Source organism: Zonotrichia albicollis, chromosome 1 (assembly GCF_047830755.1).
Source record: "Zonotrichia albicollis isolate bZonAlb1 chromosome 1, bZonAlb1.hap1, whole genome shotgun sequence".
NCBI classification, from domain to species: Eukaryota; Metazoa; Chordata; class Aves; order Passeriformes; family Passerellidae; genus Zonotrichia; species Zonotrichia albicollis.
In genome coordinates, this window is record NC_133819.1 from 17,653,960 (window position 1) to 17,670,060 (window position 16,101).

General features: G+C 43.6%; 1 protein-coding gene across 15 annotated transcripts in view; it reads right to left on the minus strand.

The window, feature by feature from the left end:
- Positions 1–16,101, minus strand: part of KIAA1217 (KIAA1217 ortholog) — a 234,050-nt gene that overhangs the window by 6,931 nt on the left and 211,018 nt on the right. For 8 of the 15 annotated variants that reach the window (XM_074534797.1, XM_074534809.1, XM_074534805.1 and 5 more), the window contains 8 exons: positions 15,254–15,384; positions 14,873–15,020; positions 12,694–13,189; positions 11,708–11,888; positions 7,114–7,268; positions 6,364–6,510; positions 3,028–3,147; positions 69–146 (listed from right to left, as the gene is read on the minus strand). In XM_074534797.1, coding sequence (XP_074390898.1) covers positions 69–146; positions 3,028–3,147; positions 6,364–6,510; positions 7,114–7,268; positions 11,708–11,888; positions 12,694–13,189; positions 14,873–15,020; positions 15,254–15,384 — 1,456 coding nt within the window. The remainder of the gene's footprint in view (positions 1–68; positions 147–3,027; positions 3,148–6,363; positions 6,511–7,113; positions 7,269–11,707; positions 11,889–12,693; positions 13,190–14,872; positions 15,021–15,253; positions 15,385–16,101) is intronic. The other 7 variants (XM_074534803.1, XM_074534842.1, XM_026795870.2 and 4 more) reach the window with 2 other exon arrangements.

Sequence of the window (16,101 nt, forward strand, 5' to 3'; positions counted from 1 at the left end):
TTTATCTTTACAGGACTTTTATTTTCCCCAGATTAATCTCGGGGGAAGCGCAGACCTCGTGAACTCACCACTCCATTTACTGCTGCAGAGACATGTCTCAAGCTGTCATCTGATTCCTGTCTTTCTTCAGGGCAAAATTCCAAATTCTGGCAGAACAGTGCATGATGTTACTGCTTTGTGCTATGCATTAGGTCAGGATGGGATGTTACCTTGTTTTAACAAGGCCTCCAGAATATGCATAAGCACATTAATTACCTTATTTCCAACACAGTGCTCCATGACCTGTTCACCTTCCTGCTAACCCCCCCCAGCCTCACCATGGTTTTGTAAGATTGAAGCACAAAGTCTCACAGTATCTGATCACATTCTGCTGGGACACATCAAAAGGAGGCTGATATGAAAGGGCTGACAGCCAGTCTGGCTTGCCTTGAAAGGAAGTTTTATACCAGTAAAAGCTGATTTTCAAGTTACATTTTGCTCCTCCTAATGTTGGTCACACCTGAGCAGTGCTGCTCCATCACAATTAGAATCATTACATTCATTAGTCTGAGCACTTCTAAATCCTTGCTGCATTAGAAGTGTTCCATCAGAATTACCAGTGACACCCTGTGGTGCCTGTGCAAGTGCAGAATGAAACATTGAGCTACACTAACTTACAGCAGAAATGCCAAACACCAAACAGAGAGGTCATCCACTGCTCAAAATGAGTATGTTTATTCCCAGCAATGAAACTTCAGGGGGACTTTTTTCTTTATTTGCAACTGAGGACCCCTGGAAATGCTGTTTCCTAACACCAGGCTTTTCTCTGAGGTCTAGTTTAAGTGCTAGCGACAACTTAGGACAAACACAAATCATCAGGATGAAGAACTGACCTGAGGAGACACCAGGACAGTGACTAAGAGAGAAATCTACAGTTAAAAGACAGCTCACCAAGAAGGAAAGCCATTTGGCCTCAAGTGCCTGAAGGCAGTGAACGAAAAACAACAATGCTGACATTGCTTGCTTGAGACTAGGAGCTGACTCCTAACCCAGCAGAAGGACAGATTATACTCATGTGAGCATCAAGACATGCAGAACAGTCAGGAGCACTGCTCTCCCAACTGAGATGGATGAGTGACAGTGCAGAAATGCCCAGGCTGGCCGTGCATGCACGCCCCATGCATACAGAGCCTCACCAGGTCTGGTTTCTACACCTTGTGTGACATTTTCTTATGAACTGTTGGAGGATTTTACAGAAATAGTTTACTCACAATCAAAACACAGAAGCAAAAAAGTCACTCATACACCAGAGTCACACTTCCACAAAGGTTTGTTCAGCAGTACAAGGATGAACAGCTGCTTCCTCATGTTTCTAGATGAGGAAGAGCTCTCACACAAACCAGCACAGCAGCAAGGCCTCGGTGGGAGGCTGACAGTCTGCACATTGTGCTGAGAGGCACTTTGGGAACCAAACTCCAGGGCTTGTGATCCCCTCAGGCCCTGACCTGCTCAGTGCTCAGCACCTCCCCGTCCCAAACACGTCAGACCCCCCAGAATTAGGCCAAGCTACTTAAAGGCACTTGCTGCCTCTGGATATGGTGACTGTGTATCTTTTTTTAGCATGTTCCACTTCTAGTTCCAAGCACCAGTGAAACACCTCACAGTGTCCTTGTACAAGGTGTCTTATTTTAGGAACTTCCGCTTTTCTACTAAAAAATAAAACCACAACAAAACTCATTTCCTCAATGATTTTATCGTGACCATAATGTTCCATATTTAAAGCCAATAAACACTCTGTCATGTCAGATTACAAAACCAGATCTCATTAACCTTAATTTCCTGGACTCTGTGTTATTCAAATAAATATCAGTTTATGGCAAATACTTGGCAGCACCTTTCAAAGAAATGTTTGTGCTACAGGATATGCAGTGTCCTGAGTGATGACCCAGGATTTCATGTAACAATATGATCTTCTCATCCTGACAACAGCAGTAATGAGGATGAATTCACACTTTTTTTTCCTCTATAACACTGTCATAGACACAGAACAGTTTGTCCTTTTTCCTTCATACCAAGGGACCCGTACCCTCACCCAGACAGCTGTGTGCAGCTTTAGACCAGAACTGCTGTTTGGGCAGCTCCAACACAAGTCCTTGAGTGCAATGCCCTGACCTGGCAGCATTTGCACATACACACAAAATGCACGAGAAGGTTGAAATGCTGTGCTGAAGAGCTCTGCTCCTCCCCCACCATACCCACCTTCATTGCAAAGTGGCATTTGGCTGACAAGTTGTCCTGCCTGCACAACCCCCTAACCCAGCAGTGATGCAACTCATTATTATTATACATAAAAAAGGTCTGCAAGGGCAGAAGTACTTTTGTCCTTTTCTTGTCCTGCACATTGGCTGCATGCTAAGTCAAATCAATTCAGTTGGCAACTCCAGTCCATGCACAGCTGTGAAATTTAACCTTGACCTGCCCAGAGCCCCAGACACACAGCACCTCTTCTGTCCCATGGCTGAATTTTGGGCATTGCCCTTCAGCATAAGGGCAAGTTCCTCCCATCCACTTTGACTCTGTCATCCAATAAACTGAATGGGATTTCTGAATATCTAACAACTACTTATGGAACCAACAAATGAAACAAAATAAAGCACACATTCTCAAATTGACTCTAGAGACTGAGAGGAACCATTAACTCCCCTCAAGCTTAGGAGAGATGCTTCACCATCCATCACCAGAACAGCCGGGGAAGGATGTTCTAAGTAGTATGAGCATCTCTGACAGAAACTGACAGATCCTCTTTTGATGTCACAGAATGATAAAGCTTCATGCAACCATTGTACTCTTGCTGATGAGACACAAAATACAGTTTAATACAGAGCTCTGTATGAGCATTTCTGTGCCATACAGAGATAGAAGGAAGGAAACTGCTGGGCAGTGGTGGGTGGGGGTTAAAAAGAACAGGACACAGGATGTAAGATTAGTTTTGAAGGAAAGAAGGTTATGCCAAGACCGGGTGGCATGTCTACAATTGCCACTTGTTACCTTCTTTTCCTTGTGATGCATTAAAGTCCCAGGCCTTATGTCTTTAACATGTGTATCATTTCTGGACTGCTCAGCATGACTGTTTGAGTTTACATCCATAAAAGAGCACTTCTGGAAAGCCTAGGAAATAAATACTACAGGTTATCAGGAGACCAAGAACTTTAACAGAGAAATATCTGGAGGTGACCAACTACAAAGAGAGCACTTGTTTTTAACAGCCACAGCTCAACAATGTTTTCTGTAAGCTCATGAGATAATAATAGAGATTTCAGACTATCAGATACAGAGAACCAGGGTATCCCTTCCAGCCTCTCAAGACTCTAACACCATGCTGACCTCAGTGCTCCCTGTAAGGAGGACAAGCTTGATTTCTGAATTTGCAGACAATGGAGACCCACAGAGGTGCGACAGACTATCCTAACTCAAGGAGGAAGCCCATGACAAACTTGGGGCTTGTGGCAGCACCTATTTCCTTATGGCTGATAATTCAAGAGTTACATAATTCCACTTCTCCCACACAAACTGTAATTAAAACTTTAAACATGGAAATGTGCCTTTCTCACAGTCTTTGATAATGAGCCATAAATTGACTGTCCCAGCTTGTGGGTTTGTGGGCACTGGCCTCTCATCCCACATCCTCCAGGTCATAGCCTAGACTTTCCAGCCATTTATTCTGCTCTCCTCCTTTCACTTCCTTTGAGTTTCTCTATCCAGCTGGCTCCCAGATCTGGAAGAGTAAAACTATCACTGCCACCATCACTGTGCAGTGCAGGCAGGGCACAGCAAAGAGCAGGGAGTGCTCACAGGAGTCAGGCACACTGTGACATGCAGTAAGATTCCATTGTTGTACCATACAGTAGGGAAATTTGATTCCTGGCAACTCATAAAACTAATAGCCCTGATCCCAACCTAGAATCAGGCCTGTTCTTTAAATATTGTATTCTTCATATGTATTGCATGTTTATGCAAAATTAGAAAAGGATAACAGAAAAAATCCAGTGCAAAAAATCAGGATGTAGACTTCCTTCTGGATTTTTCATTACATCCTGTTTGTATGTGTTAATAGACCAGAGTACCTAAGATGACATGAAACTACTAGAAAAAATAGTCTTGCTCCTCACAATAGAGGATATGGACTTTTCCCCAACTTACCCATTTGTGAGACCAGTGATGTGGGTTTGAGTAAAGCATCCTTAAAGTCCTTCAGAATTTAAGTGTCAAAAAAGCTATTTCCCTTTGGCATTTTTATTAGCACCTTTGCTCTGAAATATCTGTAATAGTCTCCAAATAGCTTGTGCTACAGTCACTGATTATTATGATGCTTTTTCTGGCTACATTAAAAATCTTCACACTGCACTCAAGTTTCTTCTGAACCTTCATATTCTTAACAGGCTTTTCAGATGGGAGGCACATGGATACTTAGTCATGGATGCAGCAGCACAGTGTGGATCTCACTGATCTTGCACACAGACATAAAAACACGCCATGTTTTCACATCTACTCCTCAAGCAGACACAATTTTGTGGCAACATCACTGACCTGGGAGCTCCTGTCAACTTGTTACTGCAGTTCCTGTTTCTTTCCAAGGCATGCAGTTGTGGCCTGTCCAATATGTTGTTGCTCTTCATGCGCCTTTTTATTCAGCAAAGCATTATGACCATTAAATGATTGCTATCATGTCTCTGCTGTCATACTTCACTGATCTGAACTAAGATGATTTTACACAGTAAGGATTTTAAATGTATTCCCAGGCTTTTGATGAAAATACAGAGAGATACTGGGCCTGTTGCTGCTCTCTATGAGACCTGTCTATAAACACCTGCATCAAGGTCAGTGATTTCTAAAGCAGACAGGTCCCAGTTATGCTGCAATAGGGTTTTTTTGTATACTCTGAGGTGCCAGATTTTTATAAGAATCTTGTATAATGTTTGATCAAATGCCTTACCAAAATGTTTACAGGTATACAACTCAGTTGAAGCAGTCAAACCTGTTACTTGATCAAAGAGTGTTGTTGCCTTTGTTCCATTACATTGTGCTCACTGGCATAGCTGTTTATGTCTGTCCTTCAGTTCTTCAATGATTGAATTCCATATCTCATTTTCCATCTTTCTGCCTATGACTGACATCAAACTAATGAGCCTGTAGCTCTCAGACCAGGCAATTTGCCCCTTCTAAAACACAGTATTCTGTTAAGCATCTAAAATATACCTGGTATTTGGTATTGGTTTGAAATGAGTATTGCTAGCTCCCAAAGCTAGCATTTAAACACCCATTCCCTGCTGAATGCCATTCCCATGCCTATTTCTCCTCCTCAGCTTCCCTCAGCCCCCTTTCCATACCTTAACCTCCACTTCACTGTCCCCACTTGCAAGGCAGAGGCTGCTCCTGGAGACAGAGATGCTGTGACAACCCCTGTGTCCCCAGCCCCGCTGCCTCGCTGGTCACCAGCACACGGGGGGACAAGGGTGAACTGCTGCTCTCACTCCTGCAAACAGCACTGGTGGGAGGGAGCTGAGGGAAAGAGCAGGGTGCACCCCTCAGACCTAACAGCTACAGCCCAGTGCCCACATCTCCTGTGCTCTGAATGCCCCTGGGCAGCACCAACCCTCCTGCTGGCAGGTGGACAGCAGGGATCATCTCATGTTGTGACAGTGCTCTAAACTACCAGAAGTTACAGCCAGGTAGGCTGGTCCACATCTCCCTTCCTCAGGTGGGCATGGCAGAGGGCAGAGGGTGCCCCTGGGAGGCTGAAGCTGATGGTAGCAGGAATAGTTGGCATTTACTGCAGCATTTTCATCACTGAAGTGAACTGTCCTACGCAATGCCAAGTGAAGGACCAGCAGGAGAGCACCCTTCCATGCCACTGGCAGAGTGATGTACCAGTCACACCCCAGGGAATGGGCAATGTCTCAGTGTTCAAACACTGGGAAACTCTGGAGCATAGCACAGCCCACCAGGAGCAGACCCAGTTATTCTCTGTTCCCACCAAGGACAGCACACATGACTGCTCTCAGCAGCTGACCAGTCTGGTACTAGTGAACAACACTAGGCCTGGGACAACCACAGAAATGCACACCAATGTTTTACTTGTCCCATTTTCATGTGCAGGCTTCTCCAGTGGCAGCTACTGCATTCTTGACCACTGTCTCAGCTCCAGACCTCTTGGACAAAATTAGGTAGTACTTCCAAAAAGTGACCACTCAGTGCAACAAAGTGGTACCAGGTGAGGCTAGCAGACCTACTTTCCTTCATGTTCTGAGCTGGAAATTGCACTGAGGCCCTAGAAGTGATATTGAGCACAGGTGTCCTCATGTGCAACCCAAAAGGAATGCATACCTGTAATTCTGCCATTATTTTATCCCCTTCCTCTTCCTCTTCATCTTTTGCAGCTGGTGCTACAGCATGCCCTGTGGTCCGAGACAGTGCCTGGTCCTCTTTAGGGGCTTTGGATTGTGCTGTTTGCCCAGCATCCTCACTGCACTCCTACAAGGGGATGAGAGAGCACAGACAGATAACACAGCTGAGCCCTCCTGATGCAAAGTAAACACCAAAATTCAGCACTACTGCAACTCCTCTCTTGCAAGGCCCCTCTTCCTGCTACTTCATCAGTTCAAAAGCAACCAATACTGCTGATGTGATTATATTTTCACAGATTAAAAAGCTTCCTAAATTGGACTTCCCACCACTTCCTTCCCCAGAACAGATGGGGAAAACAAGTCCAAAGAAACTAATTTGCAACATTTCTGTAAAAACACTCTCAAATCTGACCCGATCTTCCCCATCTGTTTAAGGCATGCTTTGTTTTTTTATTTTTAATCTTCTTACCACTCTAAATGAAAGCAGCCTGTGACTTGCCTGCTGCATTGCTAGGAGATAAGAGCAGCAAGACTCCTGTAAACAGAACTGATCAAATCTTACTTGCTCATTTGGCCTAACAGAAGTGCATCCTGGTGAGCAGTTTCAGTAGCTCTCCAGGACACAGCTCTGCCACAACTTATTTTGTGGTTTATAGGCCCAAGCCTGTGTCTTGTCTGTTTCCCCACCTCTCCTCAGGAGTCTGGCTGCCTAGACTGTGAATCAGCAAACCTTGAGGGCAGCAGCCTCTTTCCTGGCTGTGTAGATGACATCTCCTGATCTGGTTGTGGTCAGTCCTGACCCTGGCAGGTAACTACGCCGTGGAGGTGGAGGAGGTGGAGACTTGCTCAGCTTCTCATTATCCTGCTCTCCATCAGCAGCTTCTTCTGCAGGTAAACAGAGCAGCACAAAGTAAGCATAGGGCAAGGAGAGGAAAACAGTATTTGCATACCTGCCTCCACTGGAAAGGAAAAAAATGTCTGAAAAAAGGTTCTGTTGCTGAATATATGAACAGAATCACATTTGGTAATCAACATAACTTGGAATGAAAGTAAACAGTGCTGTCCTTGCACAGAGAAACCAGATCACTTCCCCCAGAATTTTTCAGCAAAACTCATCTCCTCCAGGCCACTGTATGTGGGTGTAGCCATTGTTGCACAAGTGGGATAGCAGAGCACAGTGTGCAGGAGCAGGTAAGGCAAAGGCTCTGGGTGCCTCTTACAGACAGGGCACCCCAGCCTCCTTTGAGAGCAAGGAGATCCACGGAGACAATGAGACCTGGAGGCTTCTCATTGCTCTCAGCAATTCTGAAGCAACCAGCACACCTTTCTGCTCTGCCTGGGAGGTGCTGCAGGCAAGGTGCAAGGAACTGAAGAGTTCTGTCCATCTCATAGTTGGACACAACCTAGCTAAATTCACACAAGGACTGAACTCTGGAGATGCCACCCTTGCATTTCACTGAGTCCTCTCATCTCTGAGCAGGGCAGGGGATCACCAGAGGCAACTGCACTTGCTCCTCTTCTTAGGGAGCATTTGTTTTCACTTAACTTGCCATAACTCCAGGAATGCAGAGTTTTGCTTTTGAATTACCATATAAGAGCCCTACACATGTTTTTCTAAGCCAAGAAGATTCAAATACCAAATGCAAAGGCCAAGCAGAGCCAGCTCTTGCTTTCTGAGGAGAGTCTTCCTAGAGAAGAGTAGTTGCAAACTGGCATTGCCCCTGAGGATGCTGCCCCACCAGCTGTCCCTGGACAGCATTATTTCCAGAAGCAGCATGACCCAGCTCACGACCTGTCCCTGTGTGTTTCTGCTAACAGACTAAGCATCATAAATATGGCAACAGCCTCTGTTTTCACACTGCTGTTTACAGTGTTTGTTTCCAAGAGCAAAAGGATGACCTTTCTGCAGCTACTCAGCGTTATATAAACAGCTGGAATAAATATAATCCAGAAAGACAAAACATCCTACTTTTGGGATTACCCAGCTGTTTAGGGCTAAGTGTTCCCTCTGGGGAAATTATTGCATAACTGCCCACTCCTGGGCCTCTGTCAGGCTCCTCCAACACTCCAGCTAGCCCTGGGAACTGGATGGAGCCCTTGTCTGACCCAGTCTCATCTTTGTTTCCTTCTTAGTTCAAACATTCTTTGAAGCTGCTTAAAGAAATGCTTAAGCTTAAAGAAATGCTCAGTTGTATTATCTCCCTCCCTGGTTATCTGGCACTCACTTGCCAGATTGCAAGAGGAGTGAATTTCCAGATGCACTTTACATTAGACCACTTTTTTGGTCAACACACATCACTCAGTTTTTAATTACATCAGATGTACTTCTGCTGTAAAATCAGAGTAATTCTCTAAGATGTTCTTTAGCAGACTATGATGTAGGGCTTTTGCAAATCCCTACTCCTTTTAATGGGCACAACCCATTACCCTCAAACTGGTAGTGACCCTGATTGCAAGAATTCCAAGTTTTTCCTCACACTTAATAAGAGCAAGGTTGGATGAGAGACACAGAAGGCACAAAGAAAACATGATTCCTACCATCTCATTCACATCTCTGAGACACTTATCCATCTCCATCCTCAAAATGGGAGATAAAAACACAGGCAAGAAATACTGCCACTGAGTGTGGCAGGTGCACTGGTTATTGAAGGCTAATCCCTCTCACATCCCTTAGCTGGAGTCACTAAGGAGAGGCTGTGATGGGGTTTGCTCATGTCAGTGCAGTGACACTAGGCTGCACATAAAACTTCAAAGATGGATTGCCATTCAATTTACTAAGCAATTCTATTTCCCCAATATAAATGGGAAGGGGAAAAAAAACTTAGGAGGAAAAAAAATGTAGGGAAGATATTATTCTGTTTTTTTTTTTCCCTCTGGCAAATTTAAAGAGAAAGGAGTAAATGAACAAATTTAACTCACTAAGCCTGAGACTGCGCATGAACAAAACCTTCACATTATGGAACCTTCTTTGGTGCCAAAGGGCTAAGCACTTCTGTGAACAAAATGGGACTTGTTTGTCACCAGGTGTTTCACTAAACTGCAGAATTTTTCAACAGGCACAGAGAGATGGGAACTAATTGCTCTCACCATACAGACTTCTACTTGTACCAAAACAAATCCAAAAGGTTTCTAAGTAATAATGCCTGCCTTGAGGCAGACTCTGCAGTCAGATAAACTCTCTTTAATGGAAGTTACTGATCACTCACCACTTGCAAAAATCAGGGCATTCTCACATATGAAGGCACAAAGAGAGATGAAGGAGACCAATTTCTAATGTACATGCTAGGAAAAAAATTACATTTTTCATGGAACAGTCTTGATACAATGTCTTAGTCAAGACATTAAAGAAATGTTTACAGAGTCATGTGGAAAACTGTGTAAAGTGTGTGATTTTACTTTGCTTTGTGCTTTGCAGAGACAAAAAAAGTTTCTTCACTGGGAGAGGTTCTGTGTGGAGAATGGATGAGACAACACAATCTGGCAACATGATCTTTCTGGGTTCTGCAGTTGAGTCAATGAGCTCTGCTCATTTATGGCCAAAATTTTTTATGTATTGTGTTGGTAGATAGGTGGTCTGTATTTTCTTATGCTGCTCAGTTTTCAAGTCTACAGCAGACTGGAACTGAACTTTTCATCCTGTCATAGAAGAGCTGAGTGGTATGTGAGATATTTAATCAGATATTAAGGGAAAGTTTTGCTGTTCCTCTATTTATGTTACTATTGTAGGACTCATTATGCACAACAGAAGGCAAATGTCTCAATCTCATAAAACTTGTTCTTAAATCTGCTGGCTGCACACTGTGCAAAATTGTTACTTTAGGAGTGGATTAGTTAACTATGCAACTTAAAAACTTCTCAGTTACTGTGCTCTGCACTTTTTAAGATGTCACAGCTCACTGCACCCATATGGTACTTATTTTCACTGACTTCTTCTATTTATGCCACACATTATACAAGCTAATAGTGTTGATAGCCAGTAATCTCACTGAAGGGTGCCAGAATTCTAAAATTATTTTATGAGGTTCAACAGAATTTATTTTAAACATGTATGTTGCAAAACATCCAAGTAGACAAAACTTGGCAGTGTCAAAGGTACACCCAGAACAAAATGCTGGATCTGAAAACACTCCTTCCAAATTCTATATGAATTTGTCTGCACAACCCCTAGGGCATTGTTTTTCAGCTTTTTACCATGTTGGCATGCCAACACCTTGAGTGCAGCAGGCAGCTCTGACCTCCAGAGCTCCAGAAGGACAAAGTGGGGTTAAACAAGGGTAACTAATCTAGCCTCTGGGGGAGGGAGCAGCTGGCTGGGGTGGAGGGACCAGAAAGGCTGGAAATTCAGAGTTTGAAGTCTGTGGGGCAGGAGAGCTGCCCACTCCCACTCCAGGAGAGCTCCAGGACATGATAAAGGTATATCCACTGCCTCCATAATTTTATGAAGGAAATGAAGAGCTATTGTTTGCCAAATTGAAGGATATTAGAGCTATGGGGAACTCAGTGAAGCTGGTGTGATACCAGTTAAAAAGAGATGAAGGAAAGCTCCTTCAGAAGATGGGAGCTTGCTGCCACAGCAAGAGGAAGCAAATTGTACAACTGTAGAGGAATTGCTGGATAAAGTTCCAAAATGGATACGAAGAGGAGGAGATTTGGACATTCCCTTTGAAATCCCATGGGGGTGCTGGAATACTCCTAGCAGACTGCAGAAGGCAGCTGGGTTCTGTGCTCCCCACACACAGCATCGGCAATTGCCTGTCAGAGACTGAGCTGGATGGACTTGCATATGCAGCTGAGTAAGAATTTTACAGCTGATGTGTGTTTGGCTAATGGGATAAATCCAAGGTTTGGCTGAGGCATCTTTTTTGCTCCTTGGATTTTGAATAAATTCAGACATGGATTTGTATGTTAAATGGTGAAAGAAATAGGACTGGAAGGGCATCTCACAATCTTGCTACCTCTAAGTAGTTCTACCTATGTAATTCTAGTTCAGTGCTAGTCTAAACCATTCTGTCCAGTAATGGGGACCTTCCATCCTCCTCACTGCCTCATGCAGCTTCAGTGCTTCACTTGCCTTATCTTTATGATATTTTCCTAATGCCTAACCTGGATCTTCCTTGCAATTGCCAGTTTTTACCACTGTTCTATCCATACACACCAAGTTATTCTTGCTTTTTAAAGCACATGTTTGTGTATTCAGAGATTGTTTTGTCCTTCCTCAAGATTACAGCAATCTACAAACTGAAAACATTCTAGAAGGTAGGAAAAATAACCTCTCCTTTCCAGATATGCAATTCTTTAGCCCCCTTTACTCTAGCAAATCTTACCTGACACTTCTAGCTTTTCTGCCGCATCTCCTTTAGGCAGGGCTGCTGGCTGGGGAGGCATCTCCAGGTTAGGAATGGACTTCATTATATTGGCCTGGGCCTCTTCCAAGAGCTTTTCAAATTCCTTTCCATTATAGTGATCAAGGTTTTGTCTTTTCTCTTCCCATTTCTTTTCAGCTTTCTAGACAAAATCAGTAAAGCATCTATTTATTTTCCTGATTTCCATTGTGATCACTTACTTAAAAATAAATCCCATGTGTAAACATTACAGGTCAGTATGGATAGATTCTTTCAATTCTAGTCAGCAACTAAAGGAAATACATGAACAGTAATTGCACACTGTTCTGACTTGTACTGTGGTAGAACTGACACAAACATATGGCAGACTGACAGTGGGCACCACTCACTAAAGGAACAAAGGCCAAATTTAAATCTGGGTCTCTGCCTCACTACATCACACTGGTGATTAAAGTGCCTGTCTGTAATAAGCCACAGCAGTTCACCTCTGGGTTTTCCCTCTGGAAATCACTGGAGCTTCACACTCTTTCACTTTTACTTCTCCATAGTAAGGGATATGGAGATTTAAAGAGTGAATGAAATCCACGTATGCAAGTGTTGCCAGAGAATTATATGCTATTGATCAAAAATAAGGTATTCTAAAATTGATAAAAAAGAATTCTGATTTTTTTCAATAAAGATAATTTTAAGAACACAGCTACCTAATTTTGGTTACATGTAATTTTTCCGTTGCATTTAAAATCATATAATGATTTGGGTTGTAAGGGATCTTTACAGGACACCTAGTCCAACCCTTCTGCAATGAGCAGGGACAAAATCAGAGGGTATCTTCAGAAGTACAGTGCAATTAGGGGTTAAGTACATAAAGCCCCAGAATGCATTTGCAAAGTCCCACCTGCAGCCTCAAGAGTGAGACTGGGAGCTCAGACCCAGAGAGAGGACAGCTGGTTGAGTGGAATACACCGTACCTCAATTGATACAGCTCGATTTCTGCTACTTGCACTGTGAATTTCCTCAATGAAAAGGCTTTGCATGGTGCTGCCATTGACAGAGACCTGTGCTGCTGGTGTGGCTGCTGTGGGCTGGGCTCCTGCCGTGGGCTCTGGCGGGGCTGGGCTGGCTGAGGAGTGGCCAGATGTGGGCACAGCTTCACTGTGAGAGCCTGCAGAGGGAGAGCCCTGGGCGTGGGGCACCAGGGCTGCCGAGTGCTGGGACTGGTGCATGACAACAGGAGAGCTCTGCACGTGGTGGACGGTCATGGATGAGAAGGGGATGACTTCTGACTTGACTGACGACACCTGGGACTCGGATGGGACTGCTGGGAGGGTTTGCTGTGCGTGTCCCTGCGTGGGCTTGTGCTCCTCCTGGTTTTTCAGAGTGTCAGCTGCAGTGGGCTTTTCCATGGCAGAGTATTGCACGGCTTGGGATGGATCCACACCCCTCAGCAGTCCTTCTGTAACATGTCTGCCCAGCCAAATGGAACACAACAGCACAAGGTCATCACACAGACCAGTCAGGAGCAATATGCAACAATCAACTCATGCAAAGAAAAAGCACCAAAGTCAAAACAATCAAAATAGTGGCTTTTTATTTCCCTGATGCTCTCAGCTGTATGATTTTATAGCTTTCTCTCAGAGTCAGGAGCTCAGAATTTTAAAGAGGATACTCTAACTCAGATGATTTTGCCTTCTAAGGTGCTTACAAACCTTCAGTGATGTACTGGCAGTTTCCCACCAAACCAGGAGTTACAGTGGGTTGATTTTAGAGTGAGAATGAAAATCAGTTGATTAAACTGTATACAATGTATCTAGCTAAATAAGATGTTCCTGCACTAGAAGCACAGAAAAGTGAAGCAACATATAATGAGAGGCAGCAATCTGGCACATCGTCAAAACAGAGCCTCAAATGAAGGTTCTGCATCACATAAAGGTCTTTCCTGTCAAGACTGTGGGGTAGGATGAGCTGAGGACATAAAGAAGCAACTATTTCAGGCAGCTAGCTGTGAAATGTCTGAGCGTTGCAAGCCATCAAATGCCATGAGTTTTCCCATTATTGAAACAGACTTTATGAGGCTTAATATGCAATTTTGCTGCAAAAAATTTGGTAAAACTTTGGTATGCATAGCTTATTTTTCTATTTTTCTTTGCAAGACAGGATATAAATGTAATAATTTTTAAGAAAAGAAACTAATATGAAAGGATATAGACATTTGTCTGCATGGAAAAACAAGAGATGGCTCTTAGAAAACCTGTTACATAAACCATTTTATCCATCTGCCAGTATTGCCAAATCCATTTTACAGATGCTCCAGGATATATAGAAACACTGGCAACACTACATTCCTTACAATAATGGTAGTGACAACAGGCTCATAATTTACATTTCCCTGTAACTGAACTAAAACTGAGACCACCACCACTTGCAGTTTTGAGCAGGAATCAAACCCAATGTCCACTGAGTTAAATCAGCAATTATTTGCTGTTCAAATATTCTGACAAACATGGCTAAACACTGGCACTTAGTGGACATTAATCTTTATCTACTATTTCTGCTTTCTCTAATGCATGTTCCTTGCAAAGAAGAGAGAAAGAATTTGAAGCCTATTCTTTCAGAAATTTTGGAATAACTTTACCCACTTACACTATTTTCCTATTTTATTTCTTACTGTTACCTTTTAGAGAATGAACCTTTCAGTGTCAGAGAATGTTTCTGTTAGTTTAAATTGCTGTAAACACCTAAAGTTAATTAGCTCAGGTATGAGACTGTTGCCACTGTAAGTTCTCTCATCCAAGCACTTCCCAGATCTGGAAATGCTGACCTGAGAGGCATCTAGTCTCAATTTTGTGAGATCTCAGTGACTGAGGCTGCTGGACTCACTGCATAGAGCACAGCAAAGGCTAATTTGATTTCCCTTGAGAAGGCTTTAAGATTAATCTATAAATACTGCAAGCAAGCTGAATTTCTCACATTTGCCATGGGTGAGGGGGAGACCACAAACCCAAAAGCTATTTCAGCCCTGCTTGAGGAAATTCGAGAAGAGAAGAGAAGAGAAGAGAAGAGAAGAGAAGAGAAGAGAAGAGAAGAGAAGAGAAGAGAAGAGAAGAGAAGAGAAGAGAAGAGAAGAGAAGAGAAGAGAAGAGAAGTCACCTCCTGAGCACGGTGAGGACATCGGTCATGCTGCGCACTCGTTTGAGCAGGCTGTCCAGCTTGTGGGGCTCCTCCTTCAGGAACCTCACAGCTTCCACCTCAATCCGCAGGATCGCTCGCATTTTGTTCTGCAATGTGGGGAACTCTCCTGCAAGGAAAACAATTGTGAGGCTGAGGAGGAAATTATGAGAGCCCTGGGCAGTAAGAGACGATTGGGTGAATGTCAATTACTTGAATGTCTATCTCTCTCCAGGGGCCATGCAGCATGCTCCCTAATCCCAGCTTTAAATCTTTTTGAAAGTTAATGCCTCCAGATCAAAGGCAAAACTGTTCTGTGTGGTTAAAGGAAAAGAAACACAAGTAAAAAGGAAAAGTACATACCTTTCAGGGTAGCAACAGCTTCTCCCACTTGACGCAGAAGAAAGGCTCCATCTTCAACGTCCTTCAGTGTAACTGCCTTGCTGGAAGCAGCAGAATCCTTCTTCAGGTCTTCAACAAATGTCTCCAGCTCACTGGCAGAAGAAATAACATGGACAGACAATTTAGGCAGGACTTTCATATTGCAAGCAAATATATGTAAACTATTGGAGTAAACTAAACCAGAAACTTCAACTGTGGCCCCCTTACATCTGACACCACAGGCTAAACAAATGACAGGATACCATGAAGGGAGGTGAGAATGCTGGATATTCACAGCACAGGAACAGGCTTGCAGCTACCCCAAGTCATTGATTTTTATGACAGGCTGCAATGTGCAGAGATCTTGACCTCAGGGCAGCTGTGCTACAAAGGGCAGGTGGGCTGGTGAAACACAGGAACAGCCCTCAGGGGATACAAGCGCTGCAGGGGGATAGACACTGTGTCACTACATCCAGTACTGGTTTGCACCTTGCGTTTTCTCTTTGTTGATGACATACAGAGGAATGCCCAACAGTTAAGAAACATTCCAAAACCTGGCACCAAAAGCCTCTTGATGCAACCTTGTTTATCTGCCAGGTACTGCTAGACAGGACACAGGATCCTGTTTTTATGAACAGCCAGACTGAAACAGCAAGTGTGCATTGCGTGCAGCTCATGCTCAGCATTTGGATTAAAAAGTGAATCACTTTGGATGTTTTTTCCAATCACTGCCATTCTGTGCTCACTCCAGCTCCATCTGGTGCTTCCTTCTCACCTTTCCCAATATTTTTTCCAGTCTACTTATACTTCACATAGAATTTTGCAATACT